Source organism: Salmo trutta, chromosome 11 (assembly GCF_901001165.1).
Source record: "Salmo trutta chromosome 11, fSalTru1.1, whole genome shotgun sequence".
In the NCBI taxonomy this organism is placed as follows: domain Eukaryota; kingdom Metazoa; phylum Chordata; class Actinopteri; order Salmoniformes; family Salmonidae; genus Salmo; species Salmo trutta.
The window spans coordinates 19,359,784-19,374,194 of record NC_042967.1 but is presented as its reverse complement, the minus strand read 5'-3'; the positions used below and the strand labels follow the sequence as shown (position 1 = coordinate 19,374,194).

Genomic DNA, 14,411 nt, shown 5'->3' with positions numbered 1-14,411 from the left:
AACATTGGCAAAATAATGGCCCAACTAAAGTGCTTAGTGACTTTAAACGTGGCACCGTCATAGGATGCCACCTTTCCAACAAGTCACTTTGTCAAATTTCTGCTCTGCTCGAGCTTCCCCGGTCAACTGTTAGTGCTGTTATTGTGAAGCGTAAACATCTAGGTACAACAACGGCTCAGCCACCAAGTGATAGGCCACACAAGCTCACAGAACAGGACTGAAGCGCGTAGCACGTGAAGCACGTAGCACGTAAAAATCGTCTCTGCTCGGTTGCAACACTCACTACAGAGTTCCAAACTGCCTCTGGAAGCATCGTCAGCAGAATAACTATTAGTCGGGAGCTTCATGAAATGGGTTTCCATGGCCGAACAGCCGCACACAATGCTAAAATCACCATGCGCAATGCCAAGCGTCGGCTGGAATGGTGCAAAGTTCGCCACCATTGGATTCTGGAGCAGTGGAAACGCGTTCTCTGGAGTGATGAATCACACTTCACCATCTGGCAGCCGATGGACTAATCTGGGTTTGGCAGATGCCAGGAGAACGCTACCTGCCCGAATCCATAGTGACAACTGTAAAGTTTGGTGGATGAGGAATAATGGTCTGGAGGCTGTTTTTCATGGTTCGGGCTAGGCCCCTTAGAACCAGTCAAGGGAAAGCTTAACAATACAGGGTACAATGACATTCTAGCAGATTCTGTGCTTCCAACTTTGTAGCAACAGTATGGGGAAGACCCTTTCCTGTTTCAGCATGACAATGCCCCTGTGCACAAAGCAATGTCCATACAGAAATGTTTTGTCTAGATCAGTGTGGAAGAACTTACATTTACATTTAAGTCATTTAGCAGACGCTCTTATCCAGAGCGACTTACAAATTGGTGCATTCACCTTATGATATCCAGTGGAACAACCACTTTACAATAGTGCATCTAAATCTTTTAAGGGGGGGGTGGTTAGAAGGATTACTTTATCCTATCCCAGGTATTCCTTAAAGAGGTGGGGTTTCAGGTGTCTCCGGAAGGTGGTGATTGACTCCGCTGTCCTGGAGTCGTGAGGGAGCTTGTTCCACCATTGGGGTGCCAGAGCAGCGAACAGTTTGGACTGGGCTGAGCGGGAACCATGCTTCCTCAGAGGTAGGGGGGCCAGCAGGCCAGAGGTGGATGAACGCAGTGCCCTTGTTTGGGTGTAGGGCCTGATCAGAGCCTGAAGGTATGGAGGTGCCCTCACAGCTCCGTAGGCAAGCACCATGGTCTTGTAGCGGATGCGAGCTTCAACTGGAAGCCAGTGGAGAGAGCGGAGGAGCGGGGTGACGTGAGAGAACTTAGGAAGGTTGAACACCAGACGGGCTGCGGCGTTCTGGATGAGTTGTAGGGGTTTAATGGCACAGGCAGGGAGCCCAGCCAACAGCGAGTTGCAGTAATCCAGACGGGAGATGACAAGTGCCTGGATTAGGACCTGCGTCGCTTCCTGTGTGAGGCAGGGTCGTACTCTGCGAATGTTGTAGAGCATGAACCTACAGGATCGGGTCACCGCCTTGATGTTAGTGGAGAACGACAGGGTGTTGTCCAGGATCACGCCAAGGTTCTTAGCACTCTGGGAGGAGGACACAAGGGAGTTGTCAACCGTGATGGCAAGATCATGGAACGGGCAGTCCTTCCCCGGGAGGAAGAGCAGCGCCGTCTTGCCGAGGTTCAGCTTGAGGTGGTGATCCGTCATCCACACTGATATGTCTGCCAGACATGCAGAGATGCGATTTGCCGCCTGGTTATCAGAAGGGGGAAAGGAGAAGATTAATTGTGTGTCGTCTGCATAGCAATGATAGGAGAGACCATGTGAGGATATGACAGAGCCAAGTGACTTGGTGTATAGCGAGAATAGGAGAGGGTCTAGAACAGAGCCCTGGGGGACACCAGTGGTGAGAGCGCGTGGTGCGGACTGGCCTGCACAGAGCCCTGACCTCAACTCCATCAAACACCTTAGGGATGAATTGGAACGCCGACTGTGAGTCAGGACTAATCCTAAAATCATGGGCATTAATGTGGAATTGGTCCCCCCTTTGCTGCTATAACAGATGCCACTCTTCTGGGAAGGCTTTCCATTAGATGTTGGAACATTGCTGGTTGGGCACTGATGTTGGGGTTGGGCACTGATGTTGGGCGATTAGGCCTGGCAAACTGTTTCCACGAAGTTGGAAGCACAGAATCGTCTAGAATGCAATTGTATGCTGTAGCGTTTTCCCTTCACTGGAACAAAGGGGCATGAACCATGAAAAACAGTCCCAGAAATTTGAAATGGTGTCCACATACTTTTGTATGTATTGTGTAGATACATACATACATCCACAGGATCTTACTCAGGCATACATTATTTGTAGTGTTTTCAATATATGATTAGTTAAACTTTGATTTCAATGGTTTTTGTTTGGCATACAAGTGAGAACTGAGTCATAGCGTAGGTCTGTTACCATGGAAATGACTTCATGCACTCCAAGCTTTCATTATGCCCTTTCCATGAAACTTTGACATTGTATCACAACCTGTGAATGTGTGGAAGCCTGACAAAGCCAAACTCTTGTGAATTCCAAGCTTCTCGTAGATGGCGATGATACAAATCTCCAAGTAACTTTTCCCCCATACCAAAAGCAACCCACAGCTTTATGGTTGGATAATCCTTGGTAAGATAGTAGAACAGACCAGCAAGGAGGACAATGATGTCTGTATCCACTTTTGAAATTATAATGGTCTGTGCACCTGTTTGAAGGGCATCTTTAAGATGAAGGCATAGTCATGTGTCTGCCTCTTCCTTGTCTCATTCCAGCATTGATGTCACAGAGCCTTTTGAGACCACAGACTCATCAGTTGTAGCATAGATCTCCTTTCCATCTTCAGATTCATCTTCACACCTTCTGTGTCGACATTTTGAAAAACTCCTGTTATTAGGATTTCCGAGAAAGTCCAAAAACATACATGGAAAATTGGTTGTATCCCCAACTTTCTTTCAGACGCATTTTACTCGCTTCTATTGCGGCTGTTAAACTGGTGTTCTATCCAAGGCGGTGAGACACTGCTGCCATATTCGCCAAATGTGGAAACTTGGTGGGTAGGCAAGAAATGGACAATGACAGCTCTGTCAGTGGTGTTTCCTTTATTTTTGGCTGTTACCTGTAGATAATGTCATTGTACATTTTCTTAGAGTTTGTATTTTATAGACCAAAAATGCAAGTTTAAGAAGCAATGTGAGACAGAAAAAGTAGCTTTAGTAGCTGTTCTGTAAGATAACATTTCTCTCTTCAGATCAACATCAGACTTCTCTCTACAGATCAACAGCACACTTCTCTCTACAGATCAACATCAGACTTCTCTTTACAGATCAACATCACACTTCTCTCTACAGATCAACATCAGACTTCTCTTTACAGATCAACATCACACTTCTCTCTACAGATCAACATCACACTTCTCTCTACAGATCAACATCACACTTCTCTCTACAGATCAACATCACACTTCTCTCTACAGATCAACATCACACTTCTCTCTACAGATCAACATCAGACTTCTCTTTACAGATCAACATCACACTTCTCTCTACAGATCAACATCAGACTTCTCTTTACAGATCAACATCACACTTCTCTCTACAGATCAACATCACACTTCTCTCTACAGATCAACATCACACTTCTCTCTACAGATCAACATCACACTTCTCTCTACAGATCAACATCACACTTCTCTCTACAGATCAACATCACACTTCTCTCTACAGATCAACATCACACTTCTCTCTACAGATCAACATCACACTTCTCTCTACAGATCAACATCACATTTCTCTCTACAGATCAACATCACACTTCTCTCTACAGATCAACATCACACTTCTCTCTACAGATCAACATCACACTTCTCTCTACAGATCAACATCACACTTCTCTCTACAGATCAACATCACATTTCTCTCTACAGATCAACATCACACTTCTCTCTACAGATCAACATCACACTTCTCCCTCTACAGATCAACATCAGACTTCTCTCTAACTTCTCTCTACAGATCAACATCACACTTCTCTCTCTACAGATCAACATCAGACTTCTCTCTACAGATCAACATCAGACTTCTCTCTACAGATCAACATCAGACCTCTCTCTAACTTCTCTCTACAGATCAACAGCACACTTCTCTCTCTACAGATCAACATCAGACCTCTCTCTAACTTCTCTCTACAGATCAACATTACACTTCTCTCTACAGAAACAACACTTTCTTTTTCATCCAACAGAGACCCTGATTACTCTAGTTGGAAAGACTGTTCCTTGTAAAAGCTTGACAGCGCTCCAAAACCCAAACATGACTGGTGAGTACATAGTCTTCACTTCACTGTATATAAGCTACTAGAAGATAGATATGTAAACTGATTTGCATTTTTGTAAATCAGTTTAGTTTTTCTATGGGTTTGCACAAAATATTTGTTTTATTAAATTAATACATTTTCATAAAATTAATGTAGGATTGTAGCTTCATTTATAGATAATGTCATTGTTAATTTGCTTACAGTTAATATTCTATAGACCATCAATGTTTAAGAAGTAATGTGAGACTGATCATATTCAGTAGCTGTTCTGTAAGATGACCAAACAGAAAGAACATAAACATCAGACTTCTCTCTACAGTAACAAAATGTCCTTCTTATCCAACAGAACAAAATAAAGAGGTCCGGATTGTTCTGCTGGGGAAGACTGGAGCAGGGAAGAGCGCATCAGGAAACACCATCCTGGGGAGAAAAGCTTTTAAATCAAAAATGTCCTTAGATTCTGTGACATCAACATGTGAAAAGAAAAGAGGAACGGTGGGAGGGCAACATGTAGCTGTTATCGACACACCTGGCTTGTTTGACACTAAGTTAACACAGGAGGAGGCACTGAAAGAGATCTCACAGTGCCTGTTTTTCTCTTCTCCTGGTCCCCATGTGTTCCTGGTTGTGCTCAAGCTGGGAAGATTCACTAAAGAGGAGCAGGAAACCGTGGAGCTGATTCAGAAATTATTTGGTGTTGAAGCATCGAAATACACCATGGTTCTCTTCACACATGGAGACCTTCTTGATGATGATGAAACAATTGAAGACTTCCTCCATGGAAATCTCGAACTGGAAAGTTTCATTGCCAAATGTAAAGGGGGCTTTCATGTATTCAAAAACAGAGATCAGAATCCCTCCCAGGTCACTGAGCTGCTTGAAAAGATAAACAAGATGGTGAAGGTGAATGGAGGAAGCCATTACACCACTGAGATGTTCCAAAAGGTAGAGAGAGCAATTGAAGAAGAGAAAGAGCGGATCCTGAAAGAGAACGAAGAGCAGAGACGCAGAGAGATGGAAGAACTAAAGGCAACATTTGAAGGAGAGCGTCTAAGGGAAGAAGAAGAGAAGCTGAGGAGAAAACAGGAAAGTGAAGCTAGAGAGAAAGCTGAGAATACACACCGCTTAAGGAAAGGTGCCGCAATCGGAGCGATTGTGGGAGTATATGGAGGCCCATTTGGTATGGCATTTGGTGCAGCATTGGGAACTACAGTGGCAGCTGTAGTAAATGCATGCAGGTCTCAATGAGAGTCCATAGCTACAAGATGTTTGACTTCATTACTTGATATTTAAAGCTTCCTCTATATACACAAAGTAAACCAAACATTTGGAACTTCTTCCTAATATTTAGAACTGTTAGAGAATTAAAGAGTGAAAGTTGGCCTTGCCTTTCCTATCAACCTGGAAAAGGGCCTGAAGACATTTTAACTAGACCACTTTAAGGCAGCCACGCTCTTCAGCCAAGCAAGAGAACACCAGCCATGAATTTATGTCTCCTTTCACAATTTACAGGATAGGACGCTTGGACATGTATTTTAGTCATCACTACTTACAGCATGAACATAAAGATAGATCAGGTTATTGCACATTTGAGAGCACAGAATTTCATATTTCCCTCAGTAAAGGTGAAAGTTAAAATTGTATTTCTGCCTGTCAAGCTAAAAAGCTATATGCTACTGTAAGATTAATTTACAGTTGCTGTCACAGCTCACATTGCTGCCTCAGAAGCATGATGAATAGAGATTTACTATTAATGTCATAGTTATTTCATCACACTATAAAATAAAGGTCCACTGAAAATTCCTCCCTGTTTTTGTACCAATTGTTTTATAAGCACTATCTCCTTCACTGCTTGCTTTCCATGCTATCATCTAACATAGGGAGATGGAGATATAAGGTCTACAAAGGGAACATTGGACTATAGAACATATTTATCTGGATAGAACTCATGTGTGTCTTGTTACATGAGAAAATGTAACAGCCCTTGAGGGGTTACTTCTTAGTAACAGATTTGATAAAGAAGGAAAGTACGTCTGGGTCTGGGGATCACAAGGAACCGACATGTATACAGTTGAAGTCGGAAGTTTACATACACCTTAGCTAAATACATTTAAACTCAGTTTTTCACAATTCCTGACATTTATTCCAAGTAAAAATTCCCTGTCTTAGGTCAGTTAGGATCACCACTTTATTAAAAAATTTGAAATGTCAGAATAATAGTAGAGAGAATGATTTATTTCAGCTTTTATTTATTTCATCACATTCCCAGTGGGTCAGAAGTTTACATACCCTCAATTAGTATTTGGTAGCATTGCCTATAAATTGTTTAACTTGGGTCAAACGTTTCGGGTAGCCTTCCACAAGCTTCCTACAATAAATTGGGTGAATTTTGGCCCATTCCTCCCGACAGAGCTGGTGTAACTGAGTCAGGTTTGTAGGCCTCCTTGCTCGCACACGCTTTTTCAGTTCTGCTCACAAATTTTCTATAGGATTGAGGTCAGAGCTTTCTGATGGCCACTCCAATACCTTGACTTTGTTGTCCTTAAGCCATTTTGACACAACTTTGGAAGTATGCTTGGGGTCATTGTCCATTTGGAAGACCCATTTGCGATCAAGCTTCAACTTCCTGACTGATGTCTTGATGTTGCTTCAATATATCCACATAATTTTCCTCCCTCATGAAGCCATCTATTTTGTGAAGTGCACCAGTCCCTCCTGCAGCAAAGCACCCCCACAACATGATGCTGCCACCCCCGTGCTTCACGGTTGGATGGTGTTCTTCGACTTGCAAGCCTCCCCCTTTTTCTTCCAAACATAACAATGGTCAATATGGCCAAACATTTTTTATTTTTGTTTCATCAGACCAGAGGACATTTCTCCAAAAAGTACAATCTTTGTCCCCATGTGCAGTTGCAAACCGTAGTCTGGCTTTTTTATGGCGGTTTTGGAGCAGTGGCTTCTTCCTTGCTGAGTGGCCTATCAGGTTATGTCGATTTAGGACTTGTTTTACTGTGGATATAGATACTTTTGTACCTGTTTCCTCCAGAATCTTCACAAGGTCCTTTGCTGTTGTTCTGGGATTGATTTCCACTTTTCGACACCAAAGTACGTTAATCTCTAGGAGACAGAACGCATCTCCTTCCTGAGCGGTATGACGACTGCGTGGTCCCATGGTGTTTATACTTGTGTATTATTGTTTGTACAGATGAGCATGGTACCTTCAGGCATTTGTAAATTGCTCCCAAGGATGAACCAGACTTGTGGAGGTCTACAATTTTTTTGCTGAGGTCTTGGCTGATTTCTTTTGATTTTCTGTTATGAGAATTATGTTCTCAATGTAACTTCAATTCAAATAATTAGTCTGTAACTCAGAGTTCGTAATGTTCTGGTCTCAATAAAACAGACAGAATTCCCAGCTTACAATATTCACAAATATTTATTCACCAGAGCGTTCTCCAGTCCATTTTACAGAACCTCATTATATACCAAGCTCCTCATTTACACACACACACATTACACACTAACATCAAGAGTTAATTGTCCTCTTCCCCAGAACTCTCAAAACTGTAAATCCTGATCCTGACGCCATTTTTAGTATTCTGAGAATAGGGAAACCTAGAGGGAGGGTTCAAGCTAGGTCAGGTCAACCACAGTTTAACAGTTCTTAATGTTTACTCAAACACACAGACCCAATTCCTCTTTTATCCTCGTCAATCTCATGAGACTTATGCTTAACCCTTTAGTTAGTCATTCTACAGGCTATATAGACCATTTCCCTAAATTCAGGGTAGAATTATATAATCATTTACACTCAAGCAGAAATCTCCTGCAACATTTTCCCATGATGTCAAGCAAAGAGGCACTGAGTTTGAAGGTAGGTCTTGAAATACATCCACAGGTACACCTCCAATAGACTCAAATTATGTCAATTAACCTATCAGAAGCTTCTAAAGCCATGACATCATTTTCTGGAATTTTCCAAGTTGTTTAAAGGCTCAGTCAACTTAGTGTATGTAAACTTCTGACCCACTGGAATTGTGATACAGTGAAATAATCTGTCTGTAAACAATTGTTGGAAAAATGACAAAGTAGATGTCCTAACTGACTTGCCAAAAACCATAGTTTGTTAACAAGGAATTTGTGGAGTGGTTGAAAAACAAGTTTTCATGACTCCAACCTAAGTGTATGTAAACTCCCGAATTCAACTGTATATTCAATAGCTTACTTAAAGCTCTGTGACATTTAACCTGGCTCTGCTGTGTCTGCTATTGTTTCCATTTATTTCAACAGTAAACATTATGTAATTTAAGACAAATGCCAGATACAATAGATTTTATTTAAATAACACAAATAATCATCATGACAGTTTCTTAAAGCTGGCAATTCCCAATGATGCAAGGTTGAGGAATGGTGTTGGACAGTCACCGACCAGGTTCTCAAAGGCATCCACGCCTAGCCCAAAAGTCCTGCACACACAGAGCATCATCATCATCTTTTAATGTAGCCGACTAGCTGTCAATCAGTTTATCTGATAGGTTTAAAAAACATACATTTTGTAGTTCTCCATAACATCCACTAGATGGAGACAAACTGTGATGGAGTTATACTCATTAAAGTGGAACTGACAGCATTTTAGCAACATGAAATCTTATTAAAATCTGTTCATATAGACCCCCAGGAAGACATTTTTTTACATTTTCTGACAAGCGAGCACTTAGATATTGTCATTTTCACGATGTCATAAATTCTTAGAATGTTTGGGAATTACATACTGTATACTAAGTAAGGCATTTGTGAAAATTCTATAGCAATAAATATAGAGTAGAAAAATGGCCATGTGTTTGGACAGTTAATAGACACTGTAGTAAATAAAACCTAAAAGAAAAACATCTGTCTGGTCCAGGACCGGAGTCTATGCAGTCAGGTGCACCATCGCCAATAAACAGCTTCCATAGGGCTTTATGCAAATAGGCCATTTGTCACACCAGCCTGCCATCGTTCACTTTGAACTACCTGGACTGTGTGTTTACAGAAAATAGCAACAGTGCGACTTTAGATAATTAAAGCCACAAAATACCCCGAAATGGATTTCTGCAAATATGTAAATACCACAGGAGTACTCTTACATTTGTCCTATTGATTAAACAACCATGACAAACAAGGCAGGTTCTCTCCCTCAGTTATCCACATCAACCAGACCCACAACTAATGTAGCCAGAGAAACATGAGCCAAAATCTAATGAGGGAACATTAGACAAACCCTCGCAAACTTTTTCAGCTAGTTGTCCGTCAAAATTGCGCTGATAGATGGGGAATAGTAACTTGCCTGCTCGTACTTCTGCAGCTTGCCTGCCAATGCATGCCAAATATATTTGATTGACAAATCGCTACGGGTGCGTTCATAAATTTCCTCCAGTTTGTCAGTGCCACTCTGTCGTTCATAAATTCAGAGCGTTGTCAGATTGTCTGTTCGTAAATGTAGACTGCACACTGGACACTGGCTGAGGAGTAAGTAGGGTTGTTCCGAGTGTTCCTCACAACGGTACCCAAGCTAACTGGCTAAAATTGTCTAGCATGCTAGCAACTTCCAGACACAAATGAGAGAACACCTCACTGACCATTTTACTGTTTACATCAGTGGAGGCTTGAGACGAGGACGGCTCATAATAATGGCTGGATCGAAGCAAATAGAATAGCATCAAACCATGTGTTTCATGTTTTTGATACCATTCCACTCATCCGCTGTTACTTTGCCTACATTTATTGTCACCGGTCATATTCAGCGCGTGTTGGGTGTTCATCAATTCATATATTCGTCTTACAAACGCAAGAGATATGCTAACCAGATAAAAGTAATTCAAGTTCAGCATAGCTAGCAAAAGCGATTCACATTTTTTGCTAGCTAACCAAATGACACCTGCATCTCGCTGAACCCACCGAAAAACAATGAGGGGGGAAAAGTCGGTCAGCTATGATTTACAACCTGATAGCAATATTTTTTGGACTACCAAGAAATGCATTGTTGAGTTATATAAATTAATTGAACTGCATCCATCTATTCTGCGAAGAATGCCTTAGTCTACGTCATGGAATTTTGAGTCAAATAGAACCCATTTCTAAAACCTCTTATGAAGTTGGTTTTGTAGCATAAACTGGGAATTTGATACGTTTTACTGATATTATGATTGTCTGTTTCATATCTGCAAAGTAGTTAAAACACTGTCAGTTCCACTAGGATAGGGGGCGCTAAAGCGATTTTTGAAAAAAATTTGTGCCCATTTTAAACGGCCTCCTACTCAAACTCAGAAGCTAGGATATGCATATAATTAATACTTCTGGATAGAAAACACCCTAAAGTTTCTAAAACTGTTTGAATGGTGTCTGTGAGTATAACAGAACTCATATGGCAGTCAAAACCCCGAGACCGATCGTAACAGGATGTGGAATTCTGAATTGTGGACTCAACTTCACATCTTTGCCTATTAATCACACCGTGAGCTATGGTTCATTGAGCACTTCCTATTGCTTCCACTAGAACTTCAGTTAGTGCTAAATACGGCTGCTAGAATCCTGACTAGAACCAAAAAATGTGATCATATTACTCCAGTGCTAGCCTCCCTACACTGGCTTCCTGTTAAGGCAAGGGCTGATTTCAAGGTTTTACTGCTAACCTACAAAGCATTACATGGGCTTGCTCCTACCCATCTTTCCGATTTGGTCCTGCCGTACATATCTACACGTACGCTACGGTCACAAGACGCGGGCCTCCTAATTGTCCCTAGAATTTCTAAGCAAACAGCTGGAGGCAGGGCTTTCTCCTATAGAGCTCCATTTTTATGGAATGGTCTGCCTACCCATGTGAGAGACGCAGACTCAGTCTCAACCTTTAAGTCTTTACTGAAGACTCATCACTTCAGTAGGTCCTATGATTAAGTGTAGTCTGGCCCAGGGGTGTGAGGATGAACGGAAAGGCTGGAGCAACGAACCACCCTTGCTGTCTCTGCCTGGCCGGTTCCCCTCTCTCCATTGGGATTCTCTGCCTCTAACCCTATTACAGGGGCTGAGTCACCGGCTTACTGGTGTTCTTCCATGCCGTCCCTGGGAGGGGTGCATCACTTGAGTGGGTTGAGTCACTGACGTGGTCTTCCTGTCTGGGTTGGCGCCCCCCCTTGAGTTGTGCCGTGGCGGAGGTCTTTGTGGGCTATACTCGGCCTTGTCTCAGGATGGTAAGTTGGTGGTTTGAGATATCCCTCCAGTGGTGTGGGGGCTGTGCTTTGGCAAAGTGGGTGGGGTTATATCCTGCCTGTTTGGCCCTGTCCGGGGGTTTCATCAGATGGGGCCACAGTGTCTCCTGACCCCTCCTGTCTCAGCCTCCAGTATTTATGCTGCAGTAGTTTATGTGTCGGGGGGTTAGGGTCAGTCTGTTACATCTGGAGTATTTCTCTTGTCTTATCCGGTGTCCTGTGTGAATTTAAATATGCTCTCTCTAATTCTCTCTTTCTGTCTTTCTTTCTTTCTCTCTCTCGGAGGACCTGAGCCCTAGGACCATGCCTCAGGACTACCTGGCATGATGACTCCTTGCTGTCCCCAGTCCACCTGGCCGTGCTGCTGCTCCAGTTTCAACTGTTCTGCCTGCAGCTATGGAACCCTGACCTGTTCACCGGACGTGCTACCTGTCCCAGACCTGCTGTCCCAGACCTGCTGGAACCCTGACCTGTTCACCGGACGTGCTACCTGTCCCAGACCTGCTGTTTTCAACTCTCTAGAGACAGCAGGAGCGGTAGAGATACTCTCAAAGATCGGCTATGAAAAAGCCAGCTGCCACTTACTCTTGAGTTGCTGACTTGTTGCACCCTCGACAACTACTATGATTATTATTATTTGACCATGCTGGTCATTTATGAACATTTGAACATCTTTGCCATGTGCTGTTATAATCTCCACCCAGCACAGCCAGGAGAGTACTGCAGGCCACAGGCGATGTCCTGAGACAGGCCCATCCTCACTGTCCATGACAGATACTTGTCACTGTCAAGCAGCTGCTCCAGGTTACCCCCGTTGATGTACTGTAGGTAACCATGACAACAGCACACACACATAGTTCATGAGATTGAGTCCATTCCAGACACACAGATTCTGTGCATGCCTACACATATTACATGATCATTAACCCTACATTAAATTTATGTGGTTCGTGAGCCGTAAAACATTTCCATAGGCATTTGACCTAATTTCTGTAAAGACCTTAGCCTATGTTCTTTGCAGGTATTTGTAGAATTTAATTTAAATGGTACGCAACCCTCATCTTCATTACTTTGTATGTCCCATGCATGCAGCCAATTCCGTTACCATGGACACTATTGTCTCTGGAAGATAAAATGCAAGGACTCCCTCCAGAGAGACAGAATCAGGTTGAGTTTACCTGTTAGAGCATGGAGCTGGCCCTTGTGTACACACACTCCCAGGAACCTGAGCAGAGAGAGAGAGAGGGAAAACATTCAAAATACACTGAAAACATCCGAAATACATAATCTATACAGCTAAAAACAACAATGTGATTTCAAACTTAGTTGACAGAGATTTCGATGATTCCAACATTGTCTTCAAATTTGAAGAGAGTTTGTGTGTGTCTGTTCTCTGTCTGATAATAGTGGCAGCAGTTTACTAGCTAGTTTTCTGTCTGTCCGTCTTTCCAGATTTAACAGTAAAATGAAATGTAGCTAGCCAGCTAATGGACAGCAGTTGTGTCTTTTCCCCTGGGTGGTGCTGTTGAGAGTTGACACAAGTTCTACCCACAGCAAAGGTAGGCTACTACAGACACAAAACAACCACAAAGATTATTATAACTAAACCCTTCAATCTGTGACAACAACACAGTGCTACTACTAATGGGTCTGAGCGAGGGTGACAGGGCAGCTGTGCAATATGCACTGTACATAGCCAAGTGTGTACATTGTGCATGCAGTGTGTATGTGTGTGTGTGTGTGTGTGTGTGTGTGTGTGTGTGTGTGTGTGTGTGTGTGTGTGTGTGTGTGTGTGTGTGTGTGTGTGTGTGTGTGTGTGTGTGTGTCTAGCTCTAGACATACCCGAGTATATTGGGGTGGACCTCCCTGAGCATGTTGGCCTTGTTGCTGGCTAGTGTTCATCTTTAGGGCCATCACCTGGCCTGTGATCCTGTGCTACACCTACAGGGGGAGACAGAGAGCAGCACTGCTTCAAACAACCATAGATATGATTATTTTTATTAAAACAAATATTTAACCTTTTTTTAACTGGGCAAGTCAGTTAAAAACAAATTCTTATTTACAATGACGGCCTACAACGGCAAAGCCTGGACGACGCTGGGCCAACTGTGCGCTGCCCTATGGGACTCCCAATCACGGCCGGTTGTGATACAGCCTGTATTCAAACCAGGGTGTCCGTAGTGACGCCTCAGGCACTGAGACCGCTGCGCCACTCGGGAGCCCCAAGTGGCACAGCTTAGGGTGTGAGGAGAGCAATCTGATCCAATATCTGTGCTCAGGGCTTGAGGAGGGCAAGCTGAGATGGGGTGAAAGAGAGGACTGGGTGGTATTCACTAGAGACAACCATAAAGATGGTGAGAGAGAGGACTGGGTGGTATTCACTAGAGACAACCATAGAGATGGTGAGAGAGAGGACTGGGTGGTATTCACTAGAGACAACCATAGAGATGGTGAGAGAGGACTGGGTGGTATTCACTAGAGAACCATGGAGATGGTGAAAGAGGACTGGGTGGTATTCACTAGAGACAACCATAGAGATGGTGAGAGAGGACTGGGTGGTATTCACTAGAGACAAACATAGAGATGGTGAGAGAGGACTGGGTGGTATTCACTAGAGACAACCATGGAGATGGTGAGAGAGGACTGGGTGGTATTCACTAGAGACAACCATAGAGATGGTGAGAGAGGACTGGGTGGTATTCACTAGAGACAACCATGGAGATGGTGAGAGAGGACTGGGTGGTATTCACTAGAGAACCATGGAGATGGTGAAAGAGGACTGGGTGGTATTCACTAGAGACAACCATAGAG

General features: G+C 43.1%; 1 protein-coding gene across 1 annotated transcript; it reads left to right on the top strand.

Moving 5' to 3' along the window:
• Positions 1-4,288: 4,288 nt before the first annotated feature.
• LOC115202402 (GTPase IMAP family member 7-like) lies at positions 4,289-5,604 on the top strand. Its single transcript, XM_029766531.1, has 2 exons — positions 4,289-4,359; positions 4,703-5,604. The coding sequence occupies exons 1-2, from the start codon at positions 4,353-4,355 to the stop codon at positions 5,602-5,604; spliced, it is 909 nt and encodes a 302-aa protein (XP_029622391.1). The 5' UTR covers positions 4,289-4,352.
• Positions 5,605-14,411: the final 8,807 nt, after the last annotated feature.